The 17,584-nt window shown below is 42.2% G+C and overlaps 1 protein-coding gene across 4 annotated transcripts in view; it reads left to right on the plus strand.

The window, feature by feature from the left end:
- Nucleotides 1–17,584, plus strand: part of TNIK (TRAF2 and NCK interacting kinase) — a 414,490-nt gene that overhangs the window by 229,620 nt on the left and 167,286 nt on the right. For all 4 annotated transcript variants that reach the window (XM_082840052.1, XM_082840053.1, XM_082840055.1 and 1 more), the window contains one exon: nt 16,128–16,184. In XM_082840052.1, coding sequence (XP_082696178.1) covers nt 16,128–16,184 — 57 coding nt within the window. The remainder of the gene's footprint in view (nt 1–16,127; nt 16,185–17,584) is intronic.

Consider the following 17,584-nt stretch of genomic DNA (forward strand, 5'->3'; position numbering starts at 1 on the left):
TTTATAAAATGCATGAAAAGTTAAAAGAGATTTGCCTAGAGCCTTATTGAAAAATTGGAAACTGATCAAATTCTGAATAGAATGTATGTACTGTTACCCTTCAGCTCCACTGCGTTTACTATCTTCCGAGGATTTTTCGTCGATTTTGAGTTTGTTTTCTAAAAGGTATTTTTCTCAAAGAGAAAAAGTAAATATTAAAACATATAGAAACAGAAATATAATGTTTTAAAAGTGTAATTCAAGCCTTTTAAGCATAGTATGTACAGTTCTTATGTAGTTTTCAATGGTCGCATCTGTAAATTGTTGAATGTCCATCAATGATTAATAAATTAATACATTGTATTATTACTGGCATTAAAATACTATCATTTAATGGTTTGCTAAATCTAAGACAGATTTTTCTGGTTAGGAGATCTTGAGATGTCATAAGTCACACTTTAATAATGAAAACTATCAGTTCAGTTATTTGCTTAAATGAGCACCATTTTGATTTTCTTACCATCCTTACTGAAGACAGAAGCCATGGATGAAATAAATCATTAATGTTGCAAATGCAAGACTGCTGGGCTAAATACCAAAGAAATGCAGATGTATACTGATATTTTGGCTAATAAGCAAGTACCTAAGGCCCAAGGTGACAGAAATCAGGTCCTGGCGACTAGGTTTAAATTAGATTTGATATTTGAATCTTTGGCCATATGCCTACACCTATTCCACAACTGGAAATGAGGAAGAGGAGGAAGGAAAGGCAATTCTTCATTCTTTTGTGCAGGTGACCTTAGCTGATTGAGGTCTTACAGGTTTAGGTGAATGTACTAGCTCCATCTTTCCACATTTGTGTCAAGGAAAGTTTATCCAGTGTCCTCTTTGGTTCAAAAGGCACAAACAACCTCATCCTTAATTTCTACCTGTAAGGTTGATCTGTTGGCTGCTGCTAGCAGGAATATAATTTGGAGATGCAGTCATCTCCACTTAAATACTTTGTAATGTTTCCATACTCATATAACTTTTCAATCCATGTTGCTAACATTTAAATAGAACAATTATATATGTTTACACAAATAAATCTTCCTAGACAAAATATACTCTGATTGTCAGGCATTTTATTTTATAGCTCTATTCTTTACCCTTTAGCGTTAGGGAGAATTTTAAATAGAATTAAAAAGGAGTAATACATTTTTGCTTGGTTTACTTTTATGCAAGGCCAATCTGAATGGAAAATATGACCTGCAAAAAGTCTGCTTCTCTGAGCCTCAGTTTTCTCATTTGATGACAGTACTTGTTCTATCAGTTGTTATGCCTCCGAATAAGAGATGCTGTGATTTTTTTTATGAGAACAGAGGGACCTGGACAAGTGTTGCCACCAGGGTTGGGGATTCATTCTTACAGCCCGTATTGATTGAGTGCAGGCACTGATCTGCCACTGAAGACAGAGAGTGAACAAGACAAAGAGAAGTGTCTGCCCTCAAGACACCTCCATTCTAGAGTGAGAGCTGCCCAATGTACAAAATAAATAATAAGACTTATCATTTGTTCGATGACAATAAACAGGGGAGGAGGATATAGTAAGAGCTAGGGTGGAGCTGAATTTTCAGATAGGATGGCCAGGGAAGGACTCCTGAGGAAAGGTGATTTTTGAATCAAAATCTGAAGCAAGTAGAGCAAGAAGGAAATGTAAAGTTCCAGGGCTGGGTCGGGGGTCGGGGGTCGGGGGGAGGTGGACAGCAGGAGGGCAGAACAGAACCTTTTAAGTAACACTGAAATATCATCATCATTTACCCAGGCACTATACCACGAGTGTATATATATATTAATTGAATCCTCACAACAAGCTAGCGAGGGAATAATTTTATACCCAATTCATAGATAAGGAAACTATCCACCAAAAGTAATTCTAGACCCAGGAAGTCGTACAAGGGCTCCTCACACCTCCTTCAAAGCTTTTCCTCTTAATTTCCATACTCATCTCTCAGGTGCTCCAAAGCTTCTGCTCAGTTTGGTGATTTTCTCTGAGACTAGTTGAAATCCCTGCTTGAGATGAGAAGATTGGTCGAAAAGTCAACCAGGTGCTCTCCTTGTCCTTCACAGAATCCCTGATCAGTCAGTCTAGGCTGGAAGCATGAAACTGTGGTGGGAGAGAAGAATTTCACTGGAGTCAGGGGAACCTCACCCTCCTTGAGAGGAAGCTACCTGACAGGTCACAGTTGGATCACAGCTAAATTTAGCTGCAAATCAATGCACTTACTAACTAGTCAGTGACCTGCCCAGATCCTGGGGCACATCATATTTACTTAAGAGCCCTCTTTCTTTCTCAGGTGTCATCACCTTTCGCCCAGCCTTATTGTTCTGGTTGGAGGGTGGAGGCTTCTGAGAGGCACATGAGCAGTTCCTCCCAGCAGCTTGCGTCCCAGGGAGGGATGTGTTTGCTGACAAATTGCTGTAGTCCGTGTTGACCACCACTTTGAAAGATTATAAGTATGTAAGGGCCTTCCTGCCTTTATACAAGGCTTTCAGTTTTCAGATGTCATTTTTATCCTCTTGCCCTCCTACCTAAAAAATGATTTGCCTTCGCTTGGAAAGCATAGTTGCTAGTGCGATCTGTGTTGCCGACACAGAAGACCTCCGTTGGCAGGAGAGAGGTTTTAGCCTTTGCAGAGATGCATGTGGAACCATGACAATGACATAATCATTTCATACACTGTTCTGGATCCCTATTTGCGATGTTTTTCTTTGGCCACTTTCAAGAAACTTGAGCTCTTTAATCTTCAGTTGCCTAAAATGGGAGAATGGTGTCATTAATAGAGAATAATATTGCTCCTCTTATTCTTTCTTTTAAAAAAAAGAAATCTGCTTTCCTTATTTCTTGGAAACAGATCACTTACAACTGCAAGCTCCCTACATCCCTTCATTTGAAGAACCTATGTTGGATAAAGGCAAATATCTTTATTCTTATATAGTTGACCTTTATATTTAAGCATAAAGTTTCATCATGAATTCTATTTTAATCAAACAAAATAATGTATTCCTGAATTGAGCTGCCGATAGTTGAAAACTGTAACTAAACATTGGAGAAGGGGGAAAGAACACACACACACTATGGAGGGTTGAGAAGATCTAACAGTTGTTGAGAAATGAAAATAGGATACTCTTTCCAAAATTAATGTAAGTAGCAAAAATTATACTTCTATGTCCAAAGTTTAAATATAAACCAAATTTTATTTAGCCCCAATATTACTTTATCAGTTGTTTTTTGAAATTTAGAAAATGCTGCTTCATTGGGAGACAGTGAAGATTTTAGAATTGGCCTCCTAACACACACAAAAGCCGGATGGGGAGTGGCTTCACAGGCTATTAGGTATTACCTGTGTTCTAAAAGGCCATGGATGTTGGAATTTGAGAAATATGCCCCTCATTTGTAAGTACTGCTAAGCAAAGAAAGAACGGTGACACCTCCACTCTTACCCACCTCCACTGGAGATCCCAGAGGGCAGGGCCTTCTCTTTTGATCTTTGTAACCTTAGTGCCTCTGGGGACTATGACATTTACCAGAATTCAGCATTCATTGAGCACCTAGATGCAAGAGGGAAGAGATATGGGAACATACGTATATGTATAACTGATTCACTTTGTTACAAAGCAGAAACTAACACACCATTGTAAAGCAATTATACTCCAATAAAGATGAAAAAAAAAGTCAAATTCTTTTAAATCGGGGTTTGTCAGTCTTGGCCGGGTTGACAATGGGAGCCCAATAATTCTTTGTTGGGGGTGGGAAATGTCCTGTACATTGTAGAAGGTTACCATCTCTGGCCTCTACCCACTAGATATCGGTAGCAGCACTGAACACTGGTGACCATCAAAAAATGTCTCCAGGCATCCACACATATCACCTGGGGTGGAGCTAAAATTGGCCCTTAAAAGGTGTGAGGTAAAGAGGTTTTTTTTTTCTTTAAAAGGCTAAAGCATAGATAACTATTCAAAATCCCCACCCTCGCCCCCCATCTATATCTACATACACATGCGCGCGCACGCACACACACACACACACACACATATTCTTGCAGAGTTCTTACAGAGGAAGCATTTGGTTGAGAGCACTCATTGCAGCCTTTCTTTCATGGAAATCATTATGACTCCAGTAAATTGCTCACTAAATTTCATCTGTCGCCTGCGTTCCTGTTCAGATACAACTAAAACCTATTGAAATTGATTTTTGTGTCAGCACCAGAGCAGGGATTCAGTGAGAACATGAAAGCTTCCCTCTCATTACTAGTCTTTTTTCCCCATATTACTTTAGATTTGGTGGGCCCTAATTATATTCCAGTGCTGCTTCTGCTGACACTTCTTTTGTTTTAATTAAAACTTCTGGAGGCTTGAGGACACTGTGGAAGAGGGTTTATGCATCAACAGCCCTGATGAAGAGTCAAATGGGTCCCTATTTGTGTTCCTGCCGCCCCAAGAATGATGTCTGGGAACGCTGTGGTCCTTTGCCTTTGTTTTTCTCTCCACCTCGGTGCGGTCCTTTCTCTTGCCGCACAGCTCTGAGCTTCCAGACCCGCTCTTGCTGCTGTACAGACGTTCTAAGTGACCCAGATGGCGCTGTGGGTGGACTGGTTTCATACTAAAGCCATAAATTAGGTGAAATGAAATGCAGTACTGTCTTTTTATTATTATTATTTATCTGTGCCCCCGTGCCTGTTGGTGCCTCGTGGTGGAACGCCAACCCCGCCCACTCCCGACCCCGTGGTTGTAAATCTGACCGCAGGGGCGGGGGCTGTAATTGACAAACCTATGCAAGGCCTGGAAGGAAGACATCATATATCTCCTTAATCTGCAGCTGGGAGGTGGGACCTACCAGAGGTCCTCAGGGAAAGACAGAGTTGCTTCGTAAAGTAGTCCGTAGAGAGGGAGCTATTGATTGGAAATCTAAAAAAATGAGCTGCCCTTCCCCAAGAGGTTGGATCTGTCCTGCCTAGGGCTAGTACTCTTTCAGGAAAAGTGGGGGCAGAGATGGAGGAACTGTAGCAGGGCAGCATCTGGGCCTTGCTTCTCTCCTGTCATACCTTTCTCTTCCTCAGGTAAACTGTGAGACTCTGAAATGCAGAATGCTAAGGTCTCCTCAGGTCTCCAGGATTACTCCACGGCCCGGTGTGGGTGTTCACACTTGGGAAAGAACAAAAGCGAAAACTTCTTGAGCAAAATACTCACATCGGACCAAGTGGCTTCTTCCTCCAGTCCCCATACCGCGAGCCATTCTTACGGTCTCTCTTCCTGCCCCTCTTAAGTAGGCATTTCCCCCAGTTCTATCAAGCTTCTCCCAGATTAAGCCGTGATGGGTCACTGGAGTCTCTCTTCTCTGTGGTTGGAGGCAGCTTACAGGGTCCACTAGTCGTAGAAACTTAATGTTTCCCACTGTGATTTAGCACCTACTCTTTGTGAGATGCTGTCCTTGACGATGTCAGAGGATTAAACAGACACAAGGCAGAGTGCTCTGAGGAGCTTTCACTTTCGATTCTAGCGTGTAGAAGCCATGCCTGATGGACTTAAGGTCCAATGGCCTTAGAGACTAAGGAGGAAAGAGAAATTGGTCCCCATAGCATTCACATGGGTTATTTATTGTAAGCTGTTGAGCACTGTATACATTGTTACATGTAACCTTTTACGGACAGCATCAAGAGCAGCCCATCTTTGTATCTTCAGGGGATTCCTAGTGTTTCTACCATACTGTACCCATGTGTTCTAAAACACCTGTGCCTGACTCTCAGATTTCATAGAGCACTAACATCTCACCCTGCCACCCCAATGAAAAACAAAAATAACTATTGGGAACCAACATAAGGTTGTTTACTTTTCCTTTAAAAAAATTGAGAACATGTAATTAATGGACATTTTAATGCCCCAAATACTAAGAAGCCTGCTTAAGTTGAATACTTGCGGCTTTCTGGAAAACTTTGTCATGAGGTTCTTATTTTTCTCCTTTTACTGAAGTTGGGTAAAGACTTCTTCCTAGACTGGTGTCCAGGAACCAAGGCTTTTAAATGCCATGCATATCCCCACGTGTCACCTGGACTTGGGGGACAGGGAAGGCTGTCATGCTGGGTGGGAAGAGGTAGAATATTGGAGAGGCCAGGGAGCTGGCCGCATGCAAATATTCTATCCCCAGCCTTTGAACCCTCACATCTAGGGGGCTTTATCCTCCCAGAAGTTAATGTACAAAAGCCACAAATGATTGTGATAATTCTGTGGCATAAATTAGATGAGAGCCAGTAAGATCTTCCGTTTTGTGCTCCTTTGGGGGGTTGAGAGAGGAGGTTATTGGGCAATGTGTTCTTGGCTTATGGCCATAGCCAAGAGACTGGTTCTGCTACTTTTTTGAGCTCTCATCACCCCACACCCTGTCTGCTCGTCACTGCTGTCACTTCAGCTGTGTACGCCTTTCCTCGGTACAGGCATCAGGCTCCCTGCCACGGAATCTGCATACATTAACTATTGTCTGCTAAAAATTGTGACTGTTTGATTCTTTTCTTCTAATCATCCATTTTGATTTTTATAAACTGAGCCAAACTGGCAGCCATGAAGACAGAGGAATGCTAGTTTCTAACAAAGAAAAATGAGACACAGTCTTTTCTTCCCTGCCCTGTGTCTGTGAGCAAGGCTCAATTCTCAGTTGGCCCAGCCCCGAACAATCTTGAAAACAATCCATTTTCTGCTTCTCAGAGGTACCACGCGGAGGAATTCACAGTGAGTGGTGTTGAGATGGAGAGCTGTTGCTTGGGAACTGTCCTGTATTGCTACCTTGCTTCATCTTTGCCACAGTCTGGGAGCAGTGAGGGCTGGATCACAGCTCTGTCTGCGTGGGCAGGAGGATTTTTTAAGCCTCACATGAATGGCACATGCAGGCCAAGGAAAAATAGAGGCCCCGTTAACCTGGGGAGACTCTAGAAGCAGACACCGTGCGAAGCATATTCTGTGAACGTTCTTGTTCCTTGATCATACGGATTTACAAAGTCTTTTCATAAAGTTGTCTTGTCTGCCTCTTTGCCTCAAGACATGTTGTACCAAAGAATGGTAGCATTCCTGAAGATGTTCAGATAGATATCCTAACTATGCTTTAATCTTAACTGTGAGTGGAAAATCAGAGTTCATCTTCACTCTCAGAGGGAAAGCTAAGACCAATTTCTAGTTTCTCTGTGATCTCTGCAGAGGGGAAGTAAATTGGCCTCTCTATAGAGTTTAAGGGAACTTCATCCACTAAAATCATCTTCTAATTTATTTAAGAGTGAAATGATTGTCATCCCTACTTACAACCCCACCTCATCTGCTCCTGTACACTTTGTGGCTGGATAAAAATGTGTGTGTGTGTGTGTGTGTGTGTGTTGGCGGGGGGAGGGGAGGGGAATGGAAGAAACTGATGTGGACATATGGATGGTATTGACCAAGAACCTGAATACGACCCTCAAAGGTCACTACTTCACTCAGTCCGTTATTTCGCAAATGTTTATTGAATCCTTGCTGTGTCAAGCACTCTGGAAAACATGGGGGTAAATATATATCCCATCCATCCCCAAGTCTTGTTGATTTGACCTCCTGAATATCTCTGGACTCTCTCTACCTCTCACCTTCTCCATTATTTCCATCCTAGTCCAAGTTGCCATTAGCTCTCAAATGAATTACCAAGCAGTACTGTGTTATTCTTCCATTATCTTGTCTAGTTTCCTCTATTCCCTGTCCTGCATCCAAAGTGATTTTTTCAAAATGAAAACTTGATGACCCTACATTCTTTCTTCAAACCCTTCAGTGGCTGCCCATTGGTCTTAAGGTAAAGATAGAACTCCTCAGAGTGGCCTGTGAGGCCCTGCATGGACTCACTAGACATGTACTGTCTACTCCAGCCATACTGGCCTGCTTTCAGTTACTCAGATGCTCAAGCAACTATACCACAGGACTTTTGAACATGCTGTTCCCTTTATCTGGAATATATTTCCCAATGCTTGACCTAGTTTTTTCTATTCATCCTTTAAGTCAGAGCTTTTCTAAAAACTTCCACGCCATAGTAAGAAATATTATTTTACATTAACACTGAGAATACAGATAGGTAGGTAGGTAGGTAGGAAGATATAAGGATGATAGATAAATAGATGGATGAGTCTTTGATTGAGTTCCCTAGGTAACAGATTCTCAGGGCAGAGATGTGTTTGTACGAAGTGTTGTGGGAGGTACTCTCAGGATCAACACCAATAAGAGAGTGAAGACAGATTTGGGCAGAGGAAGGAGTTGACGGCAGTTTCAAAGCCCCAGGCAATCCCCCAAAAAGGAGCTCTGGAGCTGGGATGGCCCTTCAAAGTTTTCCACTTTGACATAAATGATGTAGGCTTTTGTATTCCTACATCAGCCAATCATTGAGTGTTTGCTGCCTCCGGGTCAGGGGTATTACCTTAGGCAAGGAGCATGACCTTGGGTCCAACTGCTCTCTTTGACTAAGGGTATTTCCTGAAGAAAGACTCAGAGTAGCCCAGTCCTGAAGGAGGGAGCTGGGGAGCACACCACAGCATCCACTACAGTCAATTCCTTATGATGCTTGGATCCATCTGCTTTGCATAATAAGTTCTGGAAACACTTCCTCTGGGATTCTGGCTGGTCTCTTTTCCCAGGCAAAGTTGTGGGAAGAAAGCCCCCACCATTACATATTGTCTAATGGTTGTACCTGTTGCTCATCATATCCCTCCTCTGCTACCCATTTTAATCTCCCCCACCTTGTTTAGCATCTTCGCTGGTCTATATGGCAATCTTGTTGGGGTGACGCACATATTTATTCCTGAGAAGTCCAAGCTTCTGCTCAACACACCTTTCTCAGTCTTGACTGCTGCTGTTGTCCATTTACCAAAAAAAAAAAAAAAAAAAAAAAATGGGTAGAATATAAAAAGACTCTTATCTTCTGCAGCCTGAGGGTAGAAAAAGCTGAGGACCAGATCCAGGCATTAATTATTAGGGTAAAGCAAAAGTTGAATCCTCAATTCAAGTGTGATTGGGAAGGAATGATCTCTGAAACTTGGAATGGAGACGTCCAAGTTGATGCACTTAAAAGCTTGAAACCTCTCATCCCTGGAATCCTCTGCATCTACAGAAGTGATGTTCCCATCCTTTTTTTTTTCCTTTGGCCATGCCATGAGGCATGCAGGATCTTAGTTCCCTGACCAGGGATTGAACCTGTGCCCCCTGCATTGGGAGCACAGAGTCTTAACCACTGGACCACCAGGGAAGTCCCGATGTTCCCATCTTGATTGAAGACACTGCCCAGACCTTGGAATTTAACCTGATCTCCCTTATGATTTTCACACATTGCATTCAGCTGATCAATCACTGTAGCTTTCCACTGTCTTTCGCTAGTAGTCTCAGCAAAAGCCATCTGATTCTAACTTTTTAAACTACTGTTTCCTCAGGACATCGCAAAAGTCTGAAATATTGGACTCACCAGTGTGTTCCCTGGTACCTGTATCCTACTTCAGTTCCCCACTAGTGAACGTGTTGACAGTGACACTGCTACAGCATGCCAGGGGCTATCAGTGAGCCACCTGCCACCAGTGATGGGAGTCTTATTGACAGCTACTCTGAGAGCCTGTCTCCTCAGGCCATTCCTGGTACCAATTGTCTTAGATGGAGTTTCCCCAGGAACAGATCCTGAGATGATTTATATGTACGAATTTTACTGGGGAGTGTAGGATCTACACCTCTGAAGAAAGTAGCATTGTGTAGAGGAAGAAGTTTAACTGTAATGCAGTCCCAACAAAGACCTCACCCATCCCAAGGAGAGGTCAGGAGCTAAGTGGGCTCTTCAGAATTGCCCAACTCTAAGACTAAAGGCCTGAGCCTTTATACTTCTGTATCAGTCAGAAATTGGATTTGGCTGTCTCCAGGACGGAACATGACCTTGGGCTGAGGGCAATTCCCAGAAAGGGCCTTGGCTGAGAATTCTCAGATACTTCAGTCTTGAAAGGAGAATCGGGTGGTACTCTGCAGTATCAATGATAGATAGGTGATCGATGTAACCGTAACAGTTGATCCGTGAAACAACAGCTGCCATTATTACATGTTCTACACTGTGATTTTTTTTTTTCTATTTCATTTGATTTATTTTCATGGTTCTTATGGTGCACATTTTGAAAATCACAATATTGGATTACGATCAGTAGGATAGTGTAGGATGCTGTGAAAACACACAGGTAAGGGCCTTTGCTTGCAATCAGGAAATTGAAGAACTCTTCCTCAATAAAGGTGAGATCAAATCTAAGCTAAGCACGAAGAGCTAGAAATACTCTACCTGTGTGAGTCCTTGGATAAGGAGGAATGGAGACGGTGGGTGGAGTGTCTGCATTTTCCACAACCCTGGTTTGCTCATGTGCTCCGCTGGGAACAAATGTATTTCGGTGACCTAGAAATGAAAGGACTCTCTCTTCCAGACTTGCCTCAAGCTAGCAGTTCTAAAGCCATCTTGCTGTTCCTTAGAAAATAACAGCAATAGCAGAGCCCAGGCTTGCATGGCTATTTCAGACAAAACCATTGTTTTTCTCTTGTACTTATTTTAGGGAGTAGGTAAAGGGGCAACATAGTCTCTTGGTATCTGTGGTGAAGTGGGGGTCAGGGCTGGGTATTGGTTCCAGGACCCCACTTGGATACCAAAATCTGTGGAGGCTCAAGTCCTTTATATAAAATAGCATAGTATTTGCATATAAGCTATACACATTCTCCCATATAGTTTAAATCATCTCTAGATTACTTATAATACCTCATACAATGTAAATGCTATGTAAATAGCTGCTGGCATGCAAAGGATTTGCTTTTTGGAACTTTACAGAATTTTTTTCCCTGAGTATTTTCTGTCTGAGTTGGGTTGAATGTATGAATGTGGAACCTGTGGATACAGAGGGCTAAAGGTACTATAATCCTTGAAGGTACTATAATCCTGAAACGTGAGGTAGAAGAAAAAAAAGAAGGGGAACAGAGTGTGTGTGTAAATCTGTCTAAGCACTGGAATGGAGTGCGCCCGCCTGTTGTCCAACCCCAGCTCATGTGCCTGATGCACAGTGAGACCAAACAGATCAAGATATCAAGAGTTTGAGCAGAGAAGGGTTTACTGCAGGGGCCCAACAAGGAGAATGGGTGGTTCGTGTTCAAAAGACCCAAACTCCCCGATGGCTTTCAGGCAAGTGTTTTTAAAGACAGTGTTAGAGGAGAGGGTCATAGGATATGTGACCAGCTTGTGGACCTTCTTCTGATGAGTTCCTGGTGAGGTTACAGGGTGGTGTTTCTCAAACTTAACCTTCTGGTTCCAACCAGTCTGGGGTCTGCTTGCTTGTGGTCAGCATGTAGTCACCATCCTCCACTTGGGGGGGCGGGGGGCGGTCTTCGTTTCCAGAGAACTACTCAAAGGTATGCATCAGATTATTATCTATCCTCCTTTGGGAGGAACTAGGTGTCCCATGACTCTATTGTCCTAATCATTAACTTCTTGACCCTGCTCTTTGGAACTCAGGGAAGGCCTGGGAGGACAAAGCCTTTTTCTACAAACAAGAAACGGGAGACGCAAAGGGGCTTTTGTACCCAGGAGGGCCCCACAGGGTCCTGCTTAGTTTCAATCCTCTCTTTTCTTTGATACTCCTCAGTCTTGAGGGGAACAGGTGTAAAACTAGAAAGGGAATAAAGTTTTGGATAGAGAGCTTAATCATAAACTCGGCAGAGGAACTCTGGTTTAGCGACACTCAACTTCACGCCAGCCGAGTGACCCCACAGCTCTGCTTTCCCTGGTTTGATTTGACGGGTTTTTTTCTTCCTTTCTTTCAGAGGGCCTCTTTTTATGCTTGAAGTCATGATTGAGGCTTTGGGTCCCACTGGAATACCAATTTTGTTTTTCTAGATTTAGTCTGTTATTTTTGTTATTGTTGGTTATTTCAGTAGAAAACAAAATCTTACTTCATTCTTTTATTAAGAAATGACTCAGCAATTGCAATGTGATGGGACATTTTTCCATAATTTTTGTGGATAAAAAATTTTAACTCTTTGTCTCCTTTAAAGTTTCTTTTCTCCCAGAATTTCATTTTTACTCCTTGGTTGACTATGTAGTTTAGATTCAAACTAGGGTCTATGATTATGTTTTTAATTTCTCTTTAAGTAGAAATAAGTTAAAATTAGGAGTAGTATTGAATTTTCACCTCAAAATTCTCTTGTAATAATAACATCCTCCCCATTGCCCTCAAATTTAAAAAAAAAATTAAATCCTACATGAAACAGAGATGAATGGTTCATGTTTAATTCAAGTTAAGTGAAGTATGAAAAGGTTTGTTTAAAAAAATTGTTTAAATTTTAGTGATAAGAATTTCTAAGTCATGGGCGATTGGGATTGACATGTATACACTGATGTGTATAAAATTGATGACTAATAAGAACCTGCTATATAAAAATATAAATAAAATAAAATAAAATAAGAATTTCTAATTCAGGAGCTGGAAGGTAGAACTGGAACAGGTGAGAAAGTGTCCTGGGTTTAGGTCCCCATTAGTTGTGAGATATTGGCCTCATCTCTAAAAGAAGGATTAGATTAGGCACCTTAGGGGCTACTCCTACTCAATTTATTTGTGACTTTATGAAGTTGTCGCTTTAAACACTGTCTGGACAATGATATGCCTCAGGTTTCTAGTGATCTTTAGGTCAGCTGATTCCTAGCCATTCCCTCAAAGTCTGCCTTCATCTGGATCCTAATTTGGTTTGGCATTTTCTAGTGACGGAAAAGGCAACTCACGCTGGGCAGCCTCCTTTGTGGCTCCCCCATCGAAGGTTGACAGCTCAGCAGCCTTCCTGTTCCAGAGCACAGGACGCCTTTGCTTGGGACTGAGCTGAGGCTGCTAATTGTTCCACCTCCAGGATCTCATTTAAGCCCAAACTGCCATCCCAAAGATGTATATTATTCAGTCATCTGTCAGACCCATCGAGAATGGTTATTTCAGCTTGGAAGGGAAATTTAAAATGGAGAAGTAGGTTGTTTTCTTTTCTAGTGTTATGTTATAAGCAGTTGCTAAAACAAAAACAAAAACGACCCTGTGTCTTAAGTTCAAAAACGTCACAGCTATTTAATTTATTTATTTCAAACCAAGAGCTGCTCAGTGCCCAATGCCATTTACATTTGAAATGTAAAGTGGATTGTATCCTGTCCATTCCCTCCCTGGCTGCTGATGGAAAGAACTAGGTGTTGACATGTCCTTGTAACAAATTATTCGCTCGAAGAAGATTCCGTGTCACTTAAGGAGTTAAAAATAGAGTGTAACATTTCTCAAACTGTGCTGGCTGAGGTGACTTCAGGAGCTCCCCGGGGCAGTTAGGAGGCTGCTCAAACCCCTGCTTGAACAAGGAGGTTGGATGCCTTTCAAGATTTTTGGTGGGAAAAGGTTCTGCTGCAAATGGAACCAGAGGGGAAGTACAGGAGAGAGGGAAGGAGACCAGCGAGGTGGTGGTGGGGGGATTAATGGTCCTTTGGGCTCAGTGCTGTAGTAGAAACATGGAATGTTCATTACTAGCACAGAGGCCAGGGGTGAATCTACAAAGTGAGTAAGCTTACTGGGGAGCTGGGAGTGAAGGGCATTCCAGGCCAAGAAAACACACCATCAGGGAGACAAGAAAACACACCATCAGGGAGACAAGGAACAATGCAATACCTTTAGAGAACGCAGCTGAGTGTCAGGGACCACAGCATAAGAGCAGGTGGGAGCCCACCAAGGTGGCGTGGCAGACAGGGGGTCAGTTCTTGGAGGTCCCTGCAAGACATACCCAGGTGTTCCCCTTTCCTGGCTGCATGGCACCATTAAAAGAATTTCAAGGTGAATCCGCTGTGCGACATCAGCCAGACCCTCTGTATTTGTCTGCAGTCCCCTACACTCCTTTAGTGCTTTAGTAGAGAAATAACCATTGTTTAAGGTATGATTTGTGGCCCTTACTTTAAAGACTTTCTATTCTCGAAGAGAAGCTAATGACTCCTTTGTTAAGGTCACCATTACAGCATCGCAGACTTAACTGGGACCTGGACAACCCTGGAGGTCATTCAGTGTCTTATCAACAGAGGGCACTGTTGCTACTTCACCTTTGTGGGAGATTGACCCAGGCTCTGCAGGAAGTTAGTATTGCTGGCCCCTGGGTACTAAGTGGCAGTAATACTATTCTCCCCACTCAGTCACTGTGAAAACTAAATTTCCAACTAATTTTCCTAAATTTCCTTGGGGTGGGAAGGGGGGGTGTTAACAGTGACACCTACTCCCCCCCACCTCCGACCACTGAGCCCAGGCTCCCCACGTTTTGCAGATGAGGAAACGGGTCCAGATGGGTTACATAACTTGCTCCCAGTGAACCAGCTGGTCATGGGCAGAACCAGGCGTCTGGAATTCCGGTCCAGGGCTCTTGGTGTGGTAATGCTTCAGCCCCCTCCCTCAATTTCTTGAAAGTTGAAGTATGCCTGTGACCCTATTAGGTTACTGATTTAATGTCTTCTTCTTTGTGCTCTTTTCTGAGTGAGGAGGAAAGGGAGGGAGCAGAATGGAGGTTGAAAGGTGAAGGAAGCACTATTAGAATCAGGTAGATCCATACACAAAGCTGAGAGATATGAGAAGGAAAGGGGCAGGCAGCACCAAAGCTATCTCCTCCAGCTTCAGGTGGACATGACTGCACTACCTGCTGTTGTCGTTCATCCATAAACATGCCACCCCATCGACGGGCTAGGCACCACTGTTCCAGGCACTGGAAATACAATGATGAGACACAGTCCCTTCCTTCATGAAACATATAACTTAAGAGGGAAGACAACACTTAAAATTAATCACAAGACAGGACTATAAATAATTATAGCCAGCATCTGCTGACAGCTATTCTGTGCCAGGTACTGTCAAGCACTTTATATACATTATCTCATTCAATCCTCCTTGCAATACTATGAGTTAGGTACTATCATTATTTCCATTTTTCAGACGTGGAAACTGAGGCCTAGAAGGTTAAGGGATTTGCCTAAGGTCATGCGGCTGGGATTTGAATCCAGCTGATCTTGGAAGGTATACTATACTGCATAATAGCAATGGTAGGTAAAATGTATTGTAGAAGCCACATAGAAGATGCATTTAGAAGTAATGGATAGGGCTTCCCTGGTGGCGCAGTGGTTGAGAGTCCGCCTCCCGATGCAGGGGACACGGGTTCATGCCCCGGTCCGGGAGGATCCCACATGCCGCGGAGCGGCTGGGCCCGTGAGCCATGGCCGCTGAGCCTGCGCGTCTGGAGCCTGTGCTCCGCAGCGGGAGAGGCCACACGAGTGAGAGGCCCGCGTACCACGAAAAAAAAAAAAAGTAATGGATATTGACCATCTTTACTACTGTCTGAGAGTCAGATGTAGACTTTATGTTTCTCAAGGAGCAAGTGCAGAGAAAGCTCCTCTTTGGGACTGCCCCCTCACCACACCCTGTTCTCTTTCAATTCCTTGTGGTTGCTGCTTCACTGTGATTGCAAAGACCAGGGATACCTCCTCTGGGGAAGGAGTTCCTTAGGCTCAGTGCTGTCTCTTTGATCACAGATTCGGACTGATTGCTATCTGTTTTGTTTTAGGCCCCCTTTTAAGATGCAGATAAATTAATAGTCTGAAGTGAAGAGAAGCAGAATCATATCCATTTGAGACTGTTACAAGATATTTTACTAATCGAGGAAACTGAAGTTTCTGCGCATACCAAGTGCTTTCCAACCGAGGAGATGCTTATGTCTCCTCCACCCAGATCTAGCTCCCCTTCCATGTAAATCCTCCTCTCACTCAACCCCTTATCTAGCACCTTGAAGAGGAGGTAAAACCAGATTATTCGACATTGTCTCTTTGATTTACCTTGACAACCACTGTGAAAACAAACCCAACAGACAAAGTGATGGAGATGTTTTACAAAATAAACATTAGATAGAGATTGATCTTCAAAGCATTTAAGATTTCTGTGTGTCTGTCTGTCTGTCTTCCCCATTGGCACTCTGTAACATTGATTTATGTAGTTGTTCTTTACAGTTGCAATCTAACGCTAATATTACTCATCAGAACTGAATTAGTTTTTAAATTTTTTTTACAGGGTCGTCATGTCAAAACGGGCCAACTTGCAGCCATCAAGGTTATGGATGTCACAGGGGTAATGTATCATTAGCTTGCCGTCTCAAACTTATATATTTGTAATAGAGAAGTTAGTGATAGAGAAAAATCACTTTTTGGAAATAGAATTTTTTTAGACATCCAAGACCTTTCCCCACTTGTGCTTAACATAAACATTAAGAGTATTCAGCAGCTGACCGAGATGACCATGGGTAAATCACTCTAATTAAATTAGATACCTACACACTGCCTTATGTAGTCAGAGTGAAGAACATGTGTGCCAATAATTTACATAAACACAGCCAAGGACATTTGCAGGTGAAGACAGAACAAGGATTTGAAGGTATTAAGAGAATAATACTGAGATTACACAGAAGAGGTGGGTCTTAACAGTTTTCCCCAAAGTCCACCTAACACTGGAGTAGACAAGAGTTTGGATAACTCTAAAATCCTAGCAGGATGTGTAACATGGATATTTTCCTCCCCAAAATGTTAAAGACCAAATAATCACAATAACTACAAATACTTATTATTATAGAGCAACACTGAAACAAAATTTCTGGCCTGGATGATCAAAAGCAATCTGAGGAATAGACTTTATTTTAAATACAATCTTATGCTTTCAATCCTTTTTGCTAGGTCTATTTAAAATATTTAATGCCTTTTCTAGAGTACAGAGCAAAAATCAGACTTGAAAGGACTTATTGGAAATCAAAAGCATGTTAATGATTTTCGATTGTCCCCAGGGATTTTTCTAAGATGTGTCAGCTGTACGCAAAAGCTGAAAGACCAAAGTCTTCCGTTTGGCCCAGAAGTGGATTATTTAATGTAAAGAGATGTAGAATGAATGGGTCACACAAAGATATCAAGACCAGTATACAAATAAGAAAAACACACAGTATGTCCGTAGGTCAGACTTCGGTCCGTACCTTCTCTGGTCCAGTTTGCTACCTTTGATAAGTATACATTATATGCTACACTATTAACCATGATACTAATCTCACTAATTTTCATTTATACCACACATTGTACTGTCTTCCTTTCCTTACTTATCTGAATTCCTTTTTAAGTTCTATGCATTTTAAAAATTATATGCATTTTTAACAAGAAAAAATTTTGTTCCCATATGTTTAGAAGAACTTAGATAAAGTAATCCTTCCTTTTATTTGTCCTAAATGCATTATTCAAATTTCAGAGCTTGCAAACCAGTTCACATATTTCATCCCAATTAGTTTATTAATTCACCTGGCCTTTGAGTAAGAAAATACATGTAGATTATATTAATAAGGTTTACGTTCTGCCACTTGCAAGAGAGAACTCAAAATAACAGAGGCTTAAGTATGATGGAAGTGTTATGCTCTCTCATGTTAAAGGAGTCTAGGGGCGACAGTCCAGGGATGTGTAACAGCAATGTGATAGAGTAGGTGGGTGTTTTTATCT

Source organism: Leucopleurus acutus (genome assembly GCF_964270905.1).
Source record: "Leucopleurus acutus genome assembly, chromosome: 5".
NCBI classification, from domain to species: domain Eukaryota; kingdom Metazoa; phylum Chordata; class Mammalia; order Artiodactyla; family Delphinidae; genus Leucopleurus; species Leucopleurus acutus.